General features: G+C 45.9%; 1 protein-coding gene across 6 annotated transcripts in view; it reads right to left on the bottom strand.

Annotated features, from left to right (window-relative positions):
• LOC110516540 (septin-9) overlaps positions 1 to 14,856 on the bottom strand; it is a 153,462-nt gene that overhangs the window by 94,645 nt on the left and 43,961 nt on the right. Inside the window, exon 1 of one of the 6 annotated variants that reach the window (XM_036941642.2) lies at positions 3,677 to 4,205. The exons of the other annotated variants lie outside the window; for them this stretch is intronic. Within the exon in view, the coding sequence (XP_036797537.1) occupies positions 3,677 to 3,731 (55 nt within the window). The 5' untranslated portion in view covers positions 3,732 to 4,205. Of the gene's footprint in view, positions 1 to 3,676; positions 4,206 to 14,856 lie in introns of those variants that run through there. 6 annotated transcript variants of the gene reach the window in all.

Here is a 14,856-nt window from a genome sequence, read left to right as displayed (position 1 = left end):
AGAGAGGCCAGGCTGTGTGGATATCCACTCCTCTGTAAAGAGAAGAGAGACCAGGCTGTGTGGATATCCACTCCTCCTCTGTAAAGAGAAGAGAGGACAGGCTGTGTGGATATCCACTCCTCCTCTGTAAAGAGAAGAGAGACCAGGCTGTGTGGATATCTACTCCTCCTCTGTAAAGAGAAGAGAGGACAGGCTGTATGTGGATATCTACTCCTCCTCTGTAAAGAGAAGAGAGGCCAGGCTGTGTGGATATCCTCTCCTCCTCTGTAAAGAGAAGAGAGACCAGGCTGTGTGGATATCCTCTCCTCCTCTGTAAAGAGAAGAGAGACCAGGCTGTGTGGATATCCTCTCCTCCTCTGTAAAGAGAAGAGAGGCCAGGCTGTGTGGATATCCTCTCCTCCTCTGTAAAGAGAAGAGAGGTCAGGCTGTGTGGATATCCACTCCTCCTCTGTCTACCAAACAATTTCACCCACCACAGAAATCTGCTCTCTCTCTGGAATTTCCTCTCACTGCCTAAACGCCCTCAGAATGTAAAAGACTGTAAGAAAGAGAGAGAATGTAAAAGACAGAAAGAAAGAGAGTATGTGTGTGTGTGTGTGTGTGTGTGTGTGTGTGTGTGTGTGTGTGTGTGTGTGTGTGTTTGTGTGTGTGTGTGTGTGTGTGTGTATGTGCGTGCGTGTGTGCGTGCGTGCGGGTGGGTGCGTGTGTGCGTGGGTGTGTGTGTGTGTGTGGGGAGGGGGGAGGACTACTTCACTCCATGGCTCTGGAGCAGTGGGACCTTGCCTGACCCCTCACCCTCCATGGATTCCTCTGCTCTATCGATCACGACATACATTCAGTCTGAAACTGGCAGCCTAGAGGTCGTTTGTGTCACTTCAAAATGTACAAATCAAATTCATCACGGATTGGATCGTCTCTAACAAATCTAACCAGTCAGAGTATCAACGATAATAACGTCATCATGTAGGCCGGCTCTGGTCCAACCACTCGGTTTCTGGGACCAATCAGAACGTCCAGAAAGTGTTCGCATTCTAGAGATTGTAGTGGAAGGAAGCAAATCCAGACTCATAGTGGAGAAGAAAGGTCAGTTTGGCTGGAGTGATGTAAATGGGTAGCCAGGCAAAGTGGGACCTACATTAACTCTAGTTTGTTCACGTAGACTATTCCTAAATCATTGCTGTTCTCCTGAGGTGGCTGCCATCTTCAGCAGCAGTACTACAGGACATCAGAGCATAATATCAACCTAAGAGCCCCTTCAATAGAGCACAAACTCACATATTCAGACATTGGCTGGTCCTCGCTTCATACTCGTCGCCAAACCCACTGGCTCCAGGTCATCTACAAGTCTCTGCTAGGTAAAGCCCCACCTTATCTCAGCTCACTGGTCATCATAGCAGCACCCACCCAGAGCACGCGCTCCAGCAGGTATATCTCACTGGTCACTCCCAAAGCCAATTCTTCCTTTGGCCGCTTCTCCTTCCAGTTCTCTGCTGCCAATGACTGACTAGCCTACCTGGTTAAATAAGTAGAATACATTCTAATTCACAATGTCTGCCACTTAGCAGACATTTTTATCCAAAGCGACATACAGTAATGCATGCAAACATTTTCGTAAGGGTGGCCACAGCGGGAATCCAACCCACCACCAATGGTCTACCAACTGAGTCACACAGGACCACTTTTATCAAACAAAGCAGGACACACTAGTTTGAGCTGAGAACAGCTGAAGGCCCCAGTGGCCTGGTCAGTAGACCCAGGGTTGTGTCAGGATGAGGTCATAGCTGAGGTCATGTCATAGCTGAGGTCATAGCTGAGGTCATGTCATAGCTGAGGTCATCACCAGACTGTGGGAGCTCCCTGTCCTCTGAGTCTCCTACTAGCACCCTGTCCTCTGGGTCTCATACTACCACAGCACCCTGTCCTCTGAGACCCCTACTACCACAGTACCCTGTCCTCTGAGTCTCCTACTACCACAGCACCCTGTCCTCTGAGTCCCCTACTACCACAGTACCCTGTCCTCTGAGTCCCCTACTACCACAGCACCCTGTCCTCTGAGTCTCCTACTACCACAGCACCCTGTCCTCTGAGTCTCCTACTACCACAGCACCCTGTCCTCTGAATCTCCTACTATCACAGCACCCTGTCCTCTGAGTCTCCTACTACCACAGCACCCTGTCCTCTGAGTCTCCTACTACCACAGTACCCTGTCCTCTGAGTCTCCTACTACCACAGTACCCTGTCCTCTGAGTCTACTACTACCACAGCACCCTGTCCTCTGAGTCCCCTACAACCACAGTACCCTGTCCTCTGAGTCCCCTACTACCACAGCACCCTGTCCTCTGAGTCTCCTACTACCACAGCACCCTGTCCTCTGAGTCTCCTACTACACACACACACACACACACACACAGAGATATGTTCTGCATAATTGAGTTGTGACACAAAAGACAGTAGCTCATTAGCTTTGACAACAACAGAAAGAACAATGCTTTTAACACAGACTTATACGAGCGCTTTGACAGCATTCCAGTCAGCATCTGACAGCTTTTCTTCACTTTCCTCATCATTTCTTCTCCTCTTCCTGTATTCCTTTCCTTCATCTCAACTATCAGTATGCCACTGGTTGCAGCAGGCAGTTCCAGGAAGTGAGCAGTGAGCACATACCACTAGATACCTGGCGTTGACAGGGATCAGCTCTGGACAAGTGTGGATGCGTGCCTAATGGGCATGTGCTTGTGAAGTACGCAGGCAGACACGGACATGGGAGAGGTGTCAGCCTGTCAGTAAAGCCCACGGCTGGAGACGTACAGAGGATGGACGAGGCGCTGAGAGACGAAGAGAAGGAGGAGAAGGAGGAGAGGAGGAGAGGGATGACAGAGGGCATCTGTGCCAGGGGCAGAGAGATGAAATGGGGAAGAAAGCCCCTAAAAAGGAGGGAGGGACGTAGGGAAAGAGAGAGGTGGAGACGGTGGTGGTAGGATGGGGGAGGGAGAAGAGAGCCAGGTGTTACTCTCACAGCCGTGGTCAGTTGCTGAGTTTCTTCTAGAGGGATCTCTCTCTTTCCCTCTCCTTCTCTCTTGCTAGGGGTGGAGGGAGGTTTCACTGGAGGTACTATTGTGTCTCCCCTGTATAAATAGTTTGATTTGTGTTTTTGTAGTGAGGATGTCTCAATAAAGAGCAGTAAAAAGTCAAGTCTCTCTCTCTCTCTCTCTCTCTCTCTCTCTCTCTCTATCTCTCTCTCTCTCTCTCTCTCTCTGAGTTCCCCTGCCAGTCGTCCAGTGCCTTTAGAAAGCCTTATAAAGAGCTTATAAATCAATAGCACACTGTGCTCTGAACTGAACACTCTCTCACACACCATATGCCCACATGACCTCCATGGCTGACACACACGCAGCTCACAGCAGCTACAGAAAGAGAGTGAGAGAGAATAGTTGACCTGAAGAAGCAGTTGAAAAGTTGAAAAGGCAGCATTCCAAATGTAATGTTCCATTTCAATACCCACATTCAACATATATAACTCTCAATGAAAAATACCCTCTATTTAAAAATATATATAATAGAAAGTTTGGATATGATGTGTCCTCATGCAGGACTGAAGATGTTCCCTAAAAGAGCAGTAAAGAAAAGACAGAAGACAGAAAAAGAGGAGAAGAAGAGTCCAAAAGAGAAGACCAACCTTCAAAGTCTGATAGGATTCCTTCCAAGTGAGCATTGACAGTGGAATCAGACATTTTGTGGTTGAATCTGAGGGAGCAGGAATCCCTTATTCCCAAGCAAGTCAAAGTCTCCCAGACGCTGTCTCCCGCTTTAAACAAATCCCAAATTAGGAGCCCATGCGGGGGGTGGGGGGTGGGGGGCAGACAGAGGTATCAGCTCACTGATCCAAGAGTCCCTTTTTTAAATCCACCAACTTTTTTCCTCCCTCTCTTCTTGTCCTCCTCCTCCCTCTTCCACTTTCAGAGCTGCTGTTGTTGCTGCAGAGCTTGGAATGAGAGAGCGATGACAACCCCCCACGCCCTCTCTCTCACTCTCTCCAGTTCTCTCCCGCTCTCTCTTTCTTCCTCCCTCCTTCCCTCCCTCCCTACTCCTTCCCTTTCCCTCTCTTGCTTTTCTTCCAGTGGTCTCTGCCTGTATTTACTCCTGTGTTATTCCTGCTCGTGAAGATGTATCACAACCACTCTTCATGCAGACGCACGCTCACACACATTAGAAGGCATGCACATTCACCAGTCACATGTGCACACACCCATGAGCAAAGACGATCCCTCACACGTGTGCGCATACTGATGGGTAGACTCACTTGTTTTATCGTTCACAAATATATACTAACTGTAAATATGCACAACTTTGAAGCAAGGAACACAACTTTGAAGCAAGGAACACAACTTTGAAGCAAGGAACACAACTTTGAAGCAAGGAACACAACTTTGAAGCAAGGAACACAACTTTGAAGCAATACAGATTCTCTGTATGCAATGCTGTGAGGAAAATAAAAACCTTTGATGGAAAAATACAGTGCCTTCAGAAAGTATTCAACACATTTTGTTGTGTAAAAAGTGGGATTAAAATGGATTTAATTGTCATTTTTTTGTCAACGATCTAAACAAAATACTCTGTAATGTCAAAGTGGGAAAAAATTCTAACATTTGTAAAAAATGTATTAAAAATAAAACACTAATATATCTTGATTAGATAAGTATTCAACCCCCTGTTCATTTGATCTCCACTGTAAAAAGCATCTAGACATTATCTCACATTTCTTTTAGATTAACATTTAGTTTTCAACAGAGGAGATTTGTATAAACCTTACTGTCTGTTTCTCCGACATATGCAACATATTTTCAATATTCAAATTCGATCTCCAACTGTCCCATAGTAATAAATGTGTAGGGGTCGGGAGTCGGGAGTAGAGAGACAGGCAGCGTTCTCAGCCAAATGAAATCATGAATCAGCTGGCATCATTTTTATGGATATATACAAAGAAATGTCAATTGAAAAAAGGTCAAATGAAACAAAGTGTAGCTACTTTGCAGTCTTTCCAGCTTTAGTTTGAAGTTATTGTGTTTTCTGTGTTGTTGGCTAGCTCCTCTAAAAAACAGTGTCCTAACGAGAGAGCACATTTTCTATGCCAGGCGAAATTGTGCCTCATTAGCTCCTTGTTATGGATGTATCCAAATACATGTCACTAGAAAACAGCTTAAACAAATGCAGCTACTGTTGTTATTATTTGCACTGTTTGACGTGACTGTAAGTTAGCCATAATTGGCTAGCTAGCAAGCAAGGTAAAAGAATGTTGCAGCCAGAATGGCAATGGAACATTTAGAACGAATGACTGGGTCGTGTCCATAAATACAGAACCAAAAGACTGAACGACTGGGTCGGGTCCATAAATACAGAACCAAAAGACTGAACGACTGAGTCGTGTCCACAAATACAGAACCAAAAGACTGAACGACTGGGTCGTGTCCATAAATACAGAACCAAAAGACTGAAAGACTGGGTCGTGTCCATAAATACAGAACCAAAAGACTGAAAGACTGGGTCGTGTCCATAAATACAGAACCAAAAGACTGAACGACTGGGTCGTGTCCATAAATACAGAACCAAAAGACTGAAAGACTGGGTTGTGTCCATAAATACAGAACCAAAAGACTGAACGACTGGGTCGTGTCCATAAATACAGAACCAAAAGACTGAACGACTGGGTCGTGTCCATAAATACAGAACCAAAAGACTGAACGACTGGGTCGTGTCCATAAATACAGAACCAAAAGACAGAACGACTGGGTCGTGTCCATAAATACAGAACCAAAAGACTGAACAACTGGGTTGTGTCCATAAATACAGAACCAAAAGACTGAACGACTTTGTCGTGTCCATAAATACAGAACCAAAAGACAGAACGACTGGGTCGTGTCCATAAATACAGAACCAAAAGACTGAACGACTGGGTCGTGTCCATAAATACAGAACCAAAAGACTGAAAGACTGGGTCGTGTCCACAAATACAGAACCAAAAGACTGAACGACTTTGTCGTGTACATAAATACAGAACCAAAAGACTGAACGACTGGGTCGTGTCCATAAATACAGAACCAAAAGACTGAACGACTGGGTCGTGTCCATAAATACAGAACCAAAAGACTGAACGACTGGGTCGTGTCCATAAATACAGAACCAAAAGACTGAACGACTAGGTCGTGTCCATAAATACAGAACCAAAAGACTGAACGACTAGGTCGCGTCTCTGGCAACCAAACCAATAGAACGAACGACCAGCTTGGGTAGCAACCCTAGATTTGTTTTGGGACTATATCCTGTGGAACGATGAAATAGTATGAATAAATTCATCAAAATACATTTTTTTATTAAAATATGTCAATCATTATTTGAATATGTTGGTAACCCGTTGTGTAAAAGTGATAATGCCCTAGAAGCCGGAGTTTGGAGGAGATATTGGCACGGTTTGCCAACCCTCGACTTCGTCTCGGGCCTAACAACACCCGTGCCGATATATCCTCCAAACACCGGCTTCTCCGGCATTATCACTTATTCTACACCTGCATTGTGCAACATTTGCCCATTATTCTTTATACAATTCTTCAAGCTCTGTCAAATTGGTTGTTGATCATTGTTAGACAACCGTTTTCAGGTCTTGCCATATATTATCAAACAGATTTAAGTCAAAGTGCAACTCGGCCACTCATTCCCTGTCTTGGTAAGCAACTCCAGTGTAGATTTGACCTTGTGTTTTAGGTTATTGTCCTGCTGAAAGGTACATTAATCTCCCAGTGTCTGGTGGAAAGCAGACTGAACCAAGTTTTCCTCTAGGATTTTGCCTGTGCTTAGTTCTATTACATGTCTTTTTTTATACTGAAAAACTCCCCATAGCATACCCATAACATGATGCAGCCACCACTATGCATGAAAATATGGAGAGTGGTACTCAGTAATGTGTTGTATTGGATTTGCACCAAACATAAAACATTGTATTCAGGACAAAAAGTTATTTGATTTGCCACATGTTTATCAGTGTTACTTTTTGTGCCTTGTTGTAAACAGCATGTATATTTTGGAATATTTTTATTCTGTACAGGCTTCTTTCTTTTCACTCTGTCATTTATGTTCGTATTGTGGAGTAACTACAATGTTGTTGATCCATCCTCAGTTTTCTCTTATCACAGCCATTAAACTGTAAAACTGTTTTACAGTCACCATTTGCTTCATGATGAAATCCCTGAGCGGTTTCCTTCTTCTCCAGCAACTGAGAACGCCCGTATCTTTGTAGTGACTGACTGTATTGATATACCATCCAGAGTGTAATTAATAACTTCCCCATGCTCAAAGGGATATTCAATGGCTGCTTTTTTTTACCCCTCTGTCAATAGGTGCCCTTCTTTGCAATGCATTGGAAAACCTTAAATAAAAAATAAAAAGATTTCACCTTTATTTAACCAGTTAGGCTAGTTGAGAACAAGTTCTCATTTGCAACTGTGACCTGGCCAAGACAAAGCATAGCAGTTCGACACATACAACAACACAGAGTTACACATGGAATAAACAAGTCAATAATACAGTAGAAAAAAGAAAACAAAAAGTATATATACAGTGAGTGCAAATGAGGTAAGATAAGGGAGTTAAAGGCAATAAATAGGCCATTGTGGCGAAGTAATTACAATATAGCAATTAAACACTGGAATGGTAGATGTGCATAAGATGAATGTGCAAGTAGAGATCCTGGGGTGGAAAGGAGCAAGATAAATAAATAAATACAGTATGGGGATGAGGTAGTTGGATGGGCTGTTTAAAGATGGGCTATATACAGGTGCAGTGATCTGTGAGCTGCTTTGACAGGTGCTTCTTAAAGCTATTGAGGGAGATATGAGTCTCCAGCTTCAGTGATTTTTGCAGTTCATTCCAGTCATTGGCAGCAGAGAAATGGAAGGAAAGGCGGCCAAAGTAGGAATTGGCTTTGGGGGTGACCAGTGAGATATACCTGCTGGAGCGAGTGCTACGAGTGGGTGCTGCTATGGTGACCAGTGAGCTGAGATAAGGCGGGGCTTTACCTAGCAGAGACTTGTAGATGACCTGGAGCCAGTGGGTTTGGCGACGAGTATGAAGCGAGGGCCAGCCAACGAGAGCATACAGGTCGCAATGGTGGGTAGTATATATGGGGCTTTGGTGACAAAACGGATGGCACTGTGATAGACTGCATCCAATATGTTGAGTAGAGTGTTGGAGGCTATTTTATAGATGACATCACCGAAGTCGAGGATCGGTAGGATGGTCAGTTTTACGAGGGTATGTTTGGCAGCATGAGTGAAGGATGCTTTGTTGTGAAATAGGAAGCAGATTCTAGATTTAATTTTGAATTGGAGATGCTTGATGTGAGTCTGGAAGGAGAGTTTACAGTCTAACCAGACACCTAGGTGTTTGTAGTTATCCACATATTCTAAGTTGGAGCCATCCAGAGTAGTGATTCATCTGTGTTTGAAATTCACGGCTCAACTGAGGGATCTTACATATTATTGTAATTGTATGTGTGTGGTACAGAGATGAGGAAGCAAGGGTACATCCTCACTGTCAGAGCGGGAGTGTGTTAGTGTGTATGAGGGTACATCCTCTCTGTCAGAGTGGGAGTGTGTTAGTGTGTGTGAGGGTACATCCTCTCTGTCAGAGTGGGAGTGTGTTAGTGTGTATGAGGGTACATCCTCTCTGTCAGAGTGGGAGTGTGTTAGTGTGTGTGAGGGTACATCCTCTCTGTCAGAGTGGGAGTGTGTTAGTGTGTGTGAGGGTACATCCTCTCTGTCAGAGTGGGAGTGTGTTAGTGTGTATGTGAAGGTACATCCTCTCTGTCGGAGTGGGAGTGTGTTAGTGTGTGTGAAGGTACATCCTCACTGTCAGAGCGGGAGTGTGTTAGTGTGTATGAGGGTACATCCTCTCTGTCAGAGTGGGAGTGTGTTAGTGTGTATGAGGGTACATCCTCTCTGTCAGAGCGGGAGTGTGTGTGAGGGTACATCCTCTCTGTCAGAGTGGGAGTGTGTTAGTGAGTGTGAAGGTACATCCTCTCTGTCAGAGTGGGAGTGTGTTAGTGTGTATGAGGGTACATCCTCTCTGTCAGAGTGGGAGTGTGTTAGTGTGTGTGAAGGTACATCCTCTCTGTCAGAGTGGGAGTGTGTATGAGGGTACATCCTCTCTGTCAGAGTGGGAGTGTGTTAGTGTGTGTGAAGGTACATCCTCTCTGTCAGAGTGGGAGTGTGTTAGTGAGTGTGAAGGTAAATCCTCTCTGTCAGAGTGGGAGTGTGTTAGTGTGTGTGAGGGTACATCCTCTCTGTCAGAGTGGGAGTGTGTTAGTGTGTGTGAGGGTACATCCTCTCTGTCAGAGTGGGAGTGTGTTAGTGTGTGTGAGGGTACATCCTCTCTGTCAGAGTGGGAGTGTGTTAGTGTGTATGTGAAGGTACATCCTCTCTGTCGGAGTGGGAGTGTGTTAGTGTGTGTGAAGGTACATCCTCACTGTCAGAGCGGGAGTGTGTTAGTGTGTATGAGGGTACATCCTCTCTGTCAGAGTGGGAGTGTGTTAGTGTGTATGAGGGTACATCCTCTCTGTCAGAGCGGGAGTGTGTGTGAGGGTACATCCTCTCTGTCAGAGTGGGAGTGTGTTAGTGAGTGTGAAGGTACATCCTCTCTGTCAGAGTGGGAGTGTGTTAGTGTGTATGAGGGTACATCCTCTCTGTCAGAGTGGGAGTGTGTTAGTGTGTGTGAAGGTACATCCTCTCTGTCAGAGTGGGAGTGTGTTCGTGTGTATGAGGGTACATCCTCTCTGTCAGAGTGGGAGTGTGTTAGTGAGTGTGAAGGTACATCCTCTCTGTCAGAGTGGGAGTGTGTTAGTGTGTATGAGGGTACATCCTCTCTGTCAGAGTGGGAGTGTGTTAGTGTGTGTGAAGGTACATCCTCTCTGTCAGAGTGGGAGTGTGTATGAGGGTACATCCTCTCTGTCAGAGTGGGAGTGTGTTAGTGTGTGTGAAGGTACATCCTCTCTGTCAGAGTGGGAGTGTGTTAGTGTGTATGAGGGTACATCCTCTCTGTCAGAGTGGGAGTGTGTTAGTGTGTGTGAAGGTACATCCTCTCTGTCAGAGTGGGAGTGTGTTAGTGTGTGTGAGGGTACATCCTCTCTGTCAGAGTGGGAGTGTGTTAGTGTGTGTGAGGGTACATCCTCTCTGTCAGAGTGGGAGTGTGTTAGTGTGTATGAGGGTACATCCTCTCTGTCAGAGTGGGAGTGTGTTAGTGTGTATGAGGGTACATCCTCTCTGTCAGAGTGGGAGTGTGTTAGTGTGTGTGAAGGTACATCCTCTCTGTCAGAGTGGGAGTGTGTTAGTGTGTGTGAGGGTACATCCTCTCTGTCAGAGTGGGAGTGTGTTAGTGTGTATGAGGGTACATCCTCTCTGTCAGAGTGGGAGTGTGTTAGTGTGTATGAGGGTACATCCTCTCTGTCAGAGTGGGAGTGTGTTAGTGTGTATGAGGGTACATCCTCTCTGTCAGAGTGGGAGTGTGTTAGTGTGTATGAGGGTACATCCTCTCTGTCAGAGTGGGAGTGTGTTAGTGTGTGTGAGGGTACATCCTCTCTGTCAGAGTGGGAGTGTGTTAGTGAGTGTGAAGGTACATCCTCTCTGTCAGAGTGGGAGTGTGTATGAGGGTACATCCTCTCTGTCAGAGTGGGAGTGTGTTAGTGTGTGTGAAGGTACATCCTCTCTGTCAGAGTGGGAGTGTGTTAGTGAGTGTGAAGGTACATCCTCTCTGTCAGAGTGGGAGTGTGTTAGTGTGTATGAGGGTACATCCTCTCTGTCAGAGTGGGAGTGTGTGTGAGTTTGAGTTTATTTTCTTTTTACAGGGACAGTGCACATTAATAACGTTTCAGTAAAAGTGGCGGTTTTAGCCAGACGGCTCATTTTCAACCGCAGTCCCTGGGCAGGTTATTAAAAACAATTACAATATAGACAATCATTGAGCAGTGAGCATACTCCGAGCAACATAGGACAAGCAAGACATAGCATACAGACAGAGCAACATAGGACAAGCAAGATGTAGCATACAGACAGAGCAACATAGTACAAGCAAGATGTAGCATACAGACAGAGCAACATAGGACAAGCAAGATGTAGCATACAGACAGAGCAACATAGTACAAGCAAGACGTAGCATACAGACAGAGCAACATAGGACAAGCAAGACGTAGCATACAGACAGAGCAACATAGGACAAGCAAGACGTAGCATACAGACAGAGCAACATAGGACAAGCAAGATGTAGCATACAGACAGAGCAACATAGAACAAAAACCAGCAAGACAAAATTCATAAAAGCAACAGTGTTTCCACACCTCACAAGCTACAGACAACAGACAACATGGAAAGCAGAAATACACAGCTATGGATTATGATCACAAATCTGATTGACCGTTTAGCCATGTATTCATACATTTTGTGAAAGTGTGGTAGGTGGTGCAGTTATGTGTGTCTGATGGCAGTGTATTCCAGACATGGGAAGCTCTCACAGAGAATGCAGATTTACTAAAGGTGCTTTTCCTTAAGGGAACTATACAGTCACCTCTCATGGCAGACCTTGTGGATCTGCTGCCATTTGTTTGGGTTTTCTGTTTAACAAAAATACTGAGTGGAGGGGGAGCCAGGCCATTTAGGATCTTGAATACAAGACGTGCGTCTATGTATTGCACAATATTTTCCCAACTCAGGAGCTCATGCTTTCTGAGGATGTAACAGAGGATGGCTATTGGGCTTCCTATCAAGCACTTTGAGAGCCTGTTTGTAGACAGACTGAATAGGTTTTAATGTTGTACAGCAAGCTTGGGTCCAACTAGTCAAGCAGTATGTTAAGTGGGGGAGTATCATAGATTTGAAGTACAGTTTTGCTACCTCTGTAGTCAAACAATTTCGTATAAATCGGAAATTAGCTAGGTTGAATTTGGTTATCTGAATGACCTTTTTCAAATGCTTTTTAAAAGAGAGGTTGGAATCAAGTATGATGCCAAGGTACTTAGTTAGTGTGTGTGTGTCGCTTGTGGCAAAGAGTCAAAGAAAGAATGATCAACTACTATAGATGTTAGAAGATAGAAGCTAAAACTTTACATTCAGGCTATTTAAAAAAAAAAAAAAAAAAACATTTCAATAAACCTAATTATAATATAACACATAACACATATTGCAAAAATGTACCTTAGTACGCTAATGACAGAATGTGGAACATGTATTATGTATGTGGCCGTATGAGAAGTGTACAATGTTTATGACAGGAGGGCAATGTATGTACTATGTTGGGTAAGTCATGACCAGTGTCTATTTTCTATACAGCAGTACCGTGTGTCTGAGACAATTTCCCCCTCGGGACACTAAAGTTCATCCTATCCTAATGAATATGTCAGTTACTTCCTGTTGCATGCATTGTTCTGGATTAGTAACATCCTGAGTGAGTACGACCTCAGCATTCAAAAACCTCTTTCTATATGTACAACCTGTTTCCAGTGAAAAGAGATTAAGTAGAATTTAACAAGGACAATCTTGTCCTGCAGTGAGACTAAGCTGTATTTCAGAATAGGAGTATAGCTGATCATCTCTGAGTGTGTTGTGTTCTCAGTGGAAATCTGTCAACACCAATAAACACTGTAGTTAATGGCTCAAACTGGCTCAAAGTTACAACAGCAGCATTCCTCCTGCAGAGACACACACACACACACACACACACACACACACACACACACACACACACACACACACACACACACACACACACACACACACACACACACACACACACACACACACACACACACACACACACACACAGAGCTCTATCAGTAATGAGACACTTCATCCACCAGATGTCAGTGTTCTATCTATAAAACTAGGGCTGTTGCACCAACAGTGACAGAAGTTGTGGCCCAATAGTGAGATGTGTAACTAGATAACCATGGAGACATGTGGAGAATCGCTCTGCAGACCTTCTGGCTGTGACACACCCTCCTCCACACCTACTCTTCTGCCACATGTCTCACATTCCCTGGCACACACACACACCACAACTCCAAACACAACAAACACAAGCTCCAAGCCCACCATGGGGCTGGAACATACCCACTCCTGTCCTCATCCCCTTTAGGCAGCAGTTGACAGAGAGGGCTGTCTTTACCAACAGGATGATATGGATCACATATCTATCAAGGTTGTTGTGCTGCCAAACATAACCACACACATACAATCCCATATGGGATTTAAAGGAGAAATCCTTTGGTGTGGTTATGTGTCCTGTACAGGTCATGACAGTACCATACACCATTTAGCAGACACTTCTATCCTCTTACAGTCATGCATACATGTTTCATATTGGTGGTCCCCCACGGGAATCAAACCCACAACCCTTGGCCTTGCAAGTACCATACACCACCAACTATGTCACACAGGAGGGCACTGGTCCCTCGGGTCATTGAGGGCCAGCACAGATACAGCTGAGGTCTATTAACCTTCTCATTGTACCCCTGGGTTACATTACCATCTCAGGTGGCTCTATGTGCCAGTGGGTACTGACCATGGCTTGACCATCCCACCCCAACCCTCCCTCTAACTCACTGACCTGACCATCCTAACCCTCCCTCTAACCCACTGACCATCCCACCCCAACCCTCCCTCTAACCCACTGACCTGACCATCCCAACCCTCCCTCTAACCTACTGACCTGACCATCCCAACCCTCCCTCTAACCTACTGACCTGACCATCCCAACCCTCCCTCTAACCTACTGACCTGACCATCCCAACCCTCCATCTAACCTACTGACCTGACCTGACCATCCCAACCCTCCCTCTAACCTACTGACCTGACCATCCCAACCCTCCCTCTAACCTACTGATCAGACCATCCCAACCCTCCCTCTAACCCACTGACCTGACCTGACCATCCCAACCCTCCCTCTAACCTACTGACCTGACCATCCCAACCCTCCATCTAACCCACTGACCTGACCATCCCAACTCTCCCTCTAACCCACTGACCTGACCATCCCAACCCTCCCTCTAACCTACTGACCTGACCATCCCACCCCAACCCTCCCTCTAACCTACTGACCTGACCTGATCATACCACCCCAACCTTCCCTCTAACCTACTGACCTGACCATCCCAACCCTCCCTCTAACCCACTGACCTGACCATCCCAACATTCCCTCTAACCTACTGACCTGACCATCCCAACCTTCCCTCTAACCTACTGACCTGACCATCCCATCCCTCCCTCTAACCCACTGACCTGACCATCCCAACCCTCCCACTGACCTGACCTGACCTGACCATCCCATCCCTCCCTCTAACCCACTGACCTGACCATCCCAACCCTCCATCTAACCTACTGACCTGACCATCCCAACCCTCCCTCTAACCCACTGACCTGACCATCCCAACCCTCCCTCTAACCTACTGACCTGACCTGACCATCCCATCCCTCCGTCTAACCCACTGACCTGACCATCCCAACCCTCCCTCTAACCCACTGACCTGACCATCCCAACCCTCCCTCTAACCTACTGACCTGACCATCCCAACCCTCCCTCTAACCTACTGACCTGACCATCCCAACCCTCCCTCTAACCCACTGACCTGACCTGACCATCCCACCCCTCCCTCTAACCTACTGACCTGACCATCCCACCCCTCCCTCTAACCTACTGACCTGACCATCCCAACCCTCCCTCTAACCTACTGACCTGACCCTCCCAACCCTCCATCTAACCTACTGACCTGACCTGACAATCCCAACCCTCCCTCTAACCTACTGATCTGACCATCCCAACCCT

Source organism: Oncorhynchus mykiss, chromosome 13 (genome assembly GCF_057628025.1).
Source record: "Oncorhynchus mykiss isolate SJ-2025 chromosome 13, ASM5762802v1, whole genome shotgun sequence".
Lineage (NCBI taxonomy): Eukaryota > Metazoa > Chordata > Actinopteri > Salmoniformes > Salmonidae > Oncorhynchus > Oncorhynchus mykiss.
This window is presented reverse-complemented; position numbering and strand designations above follow the sequence as displayed.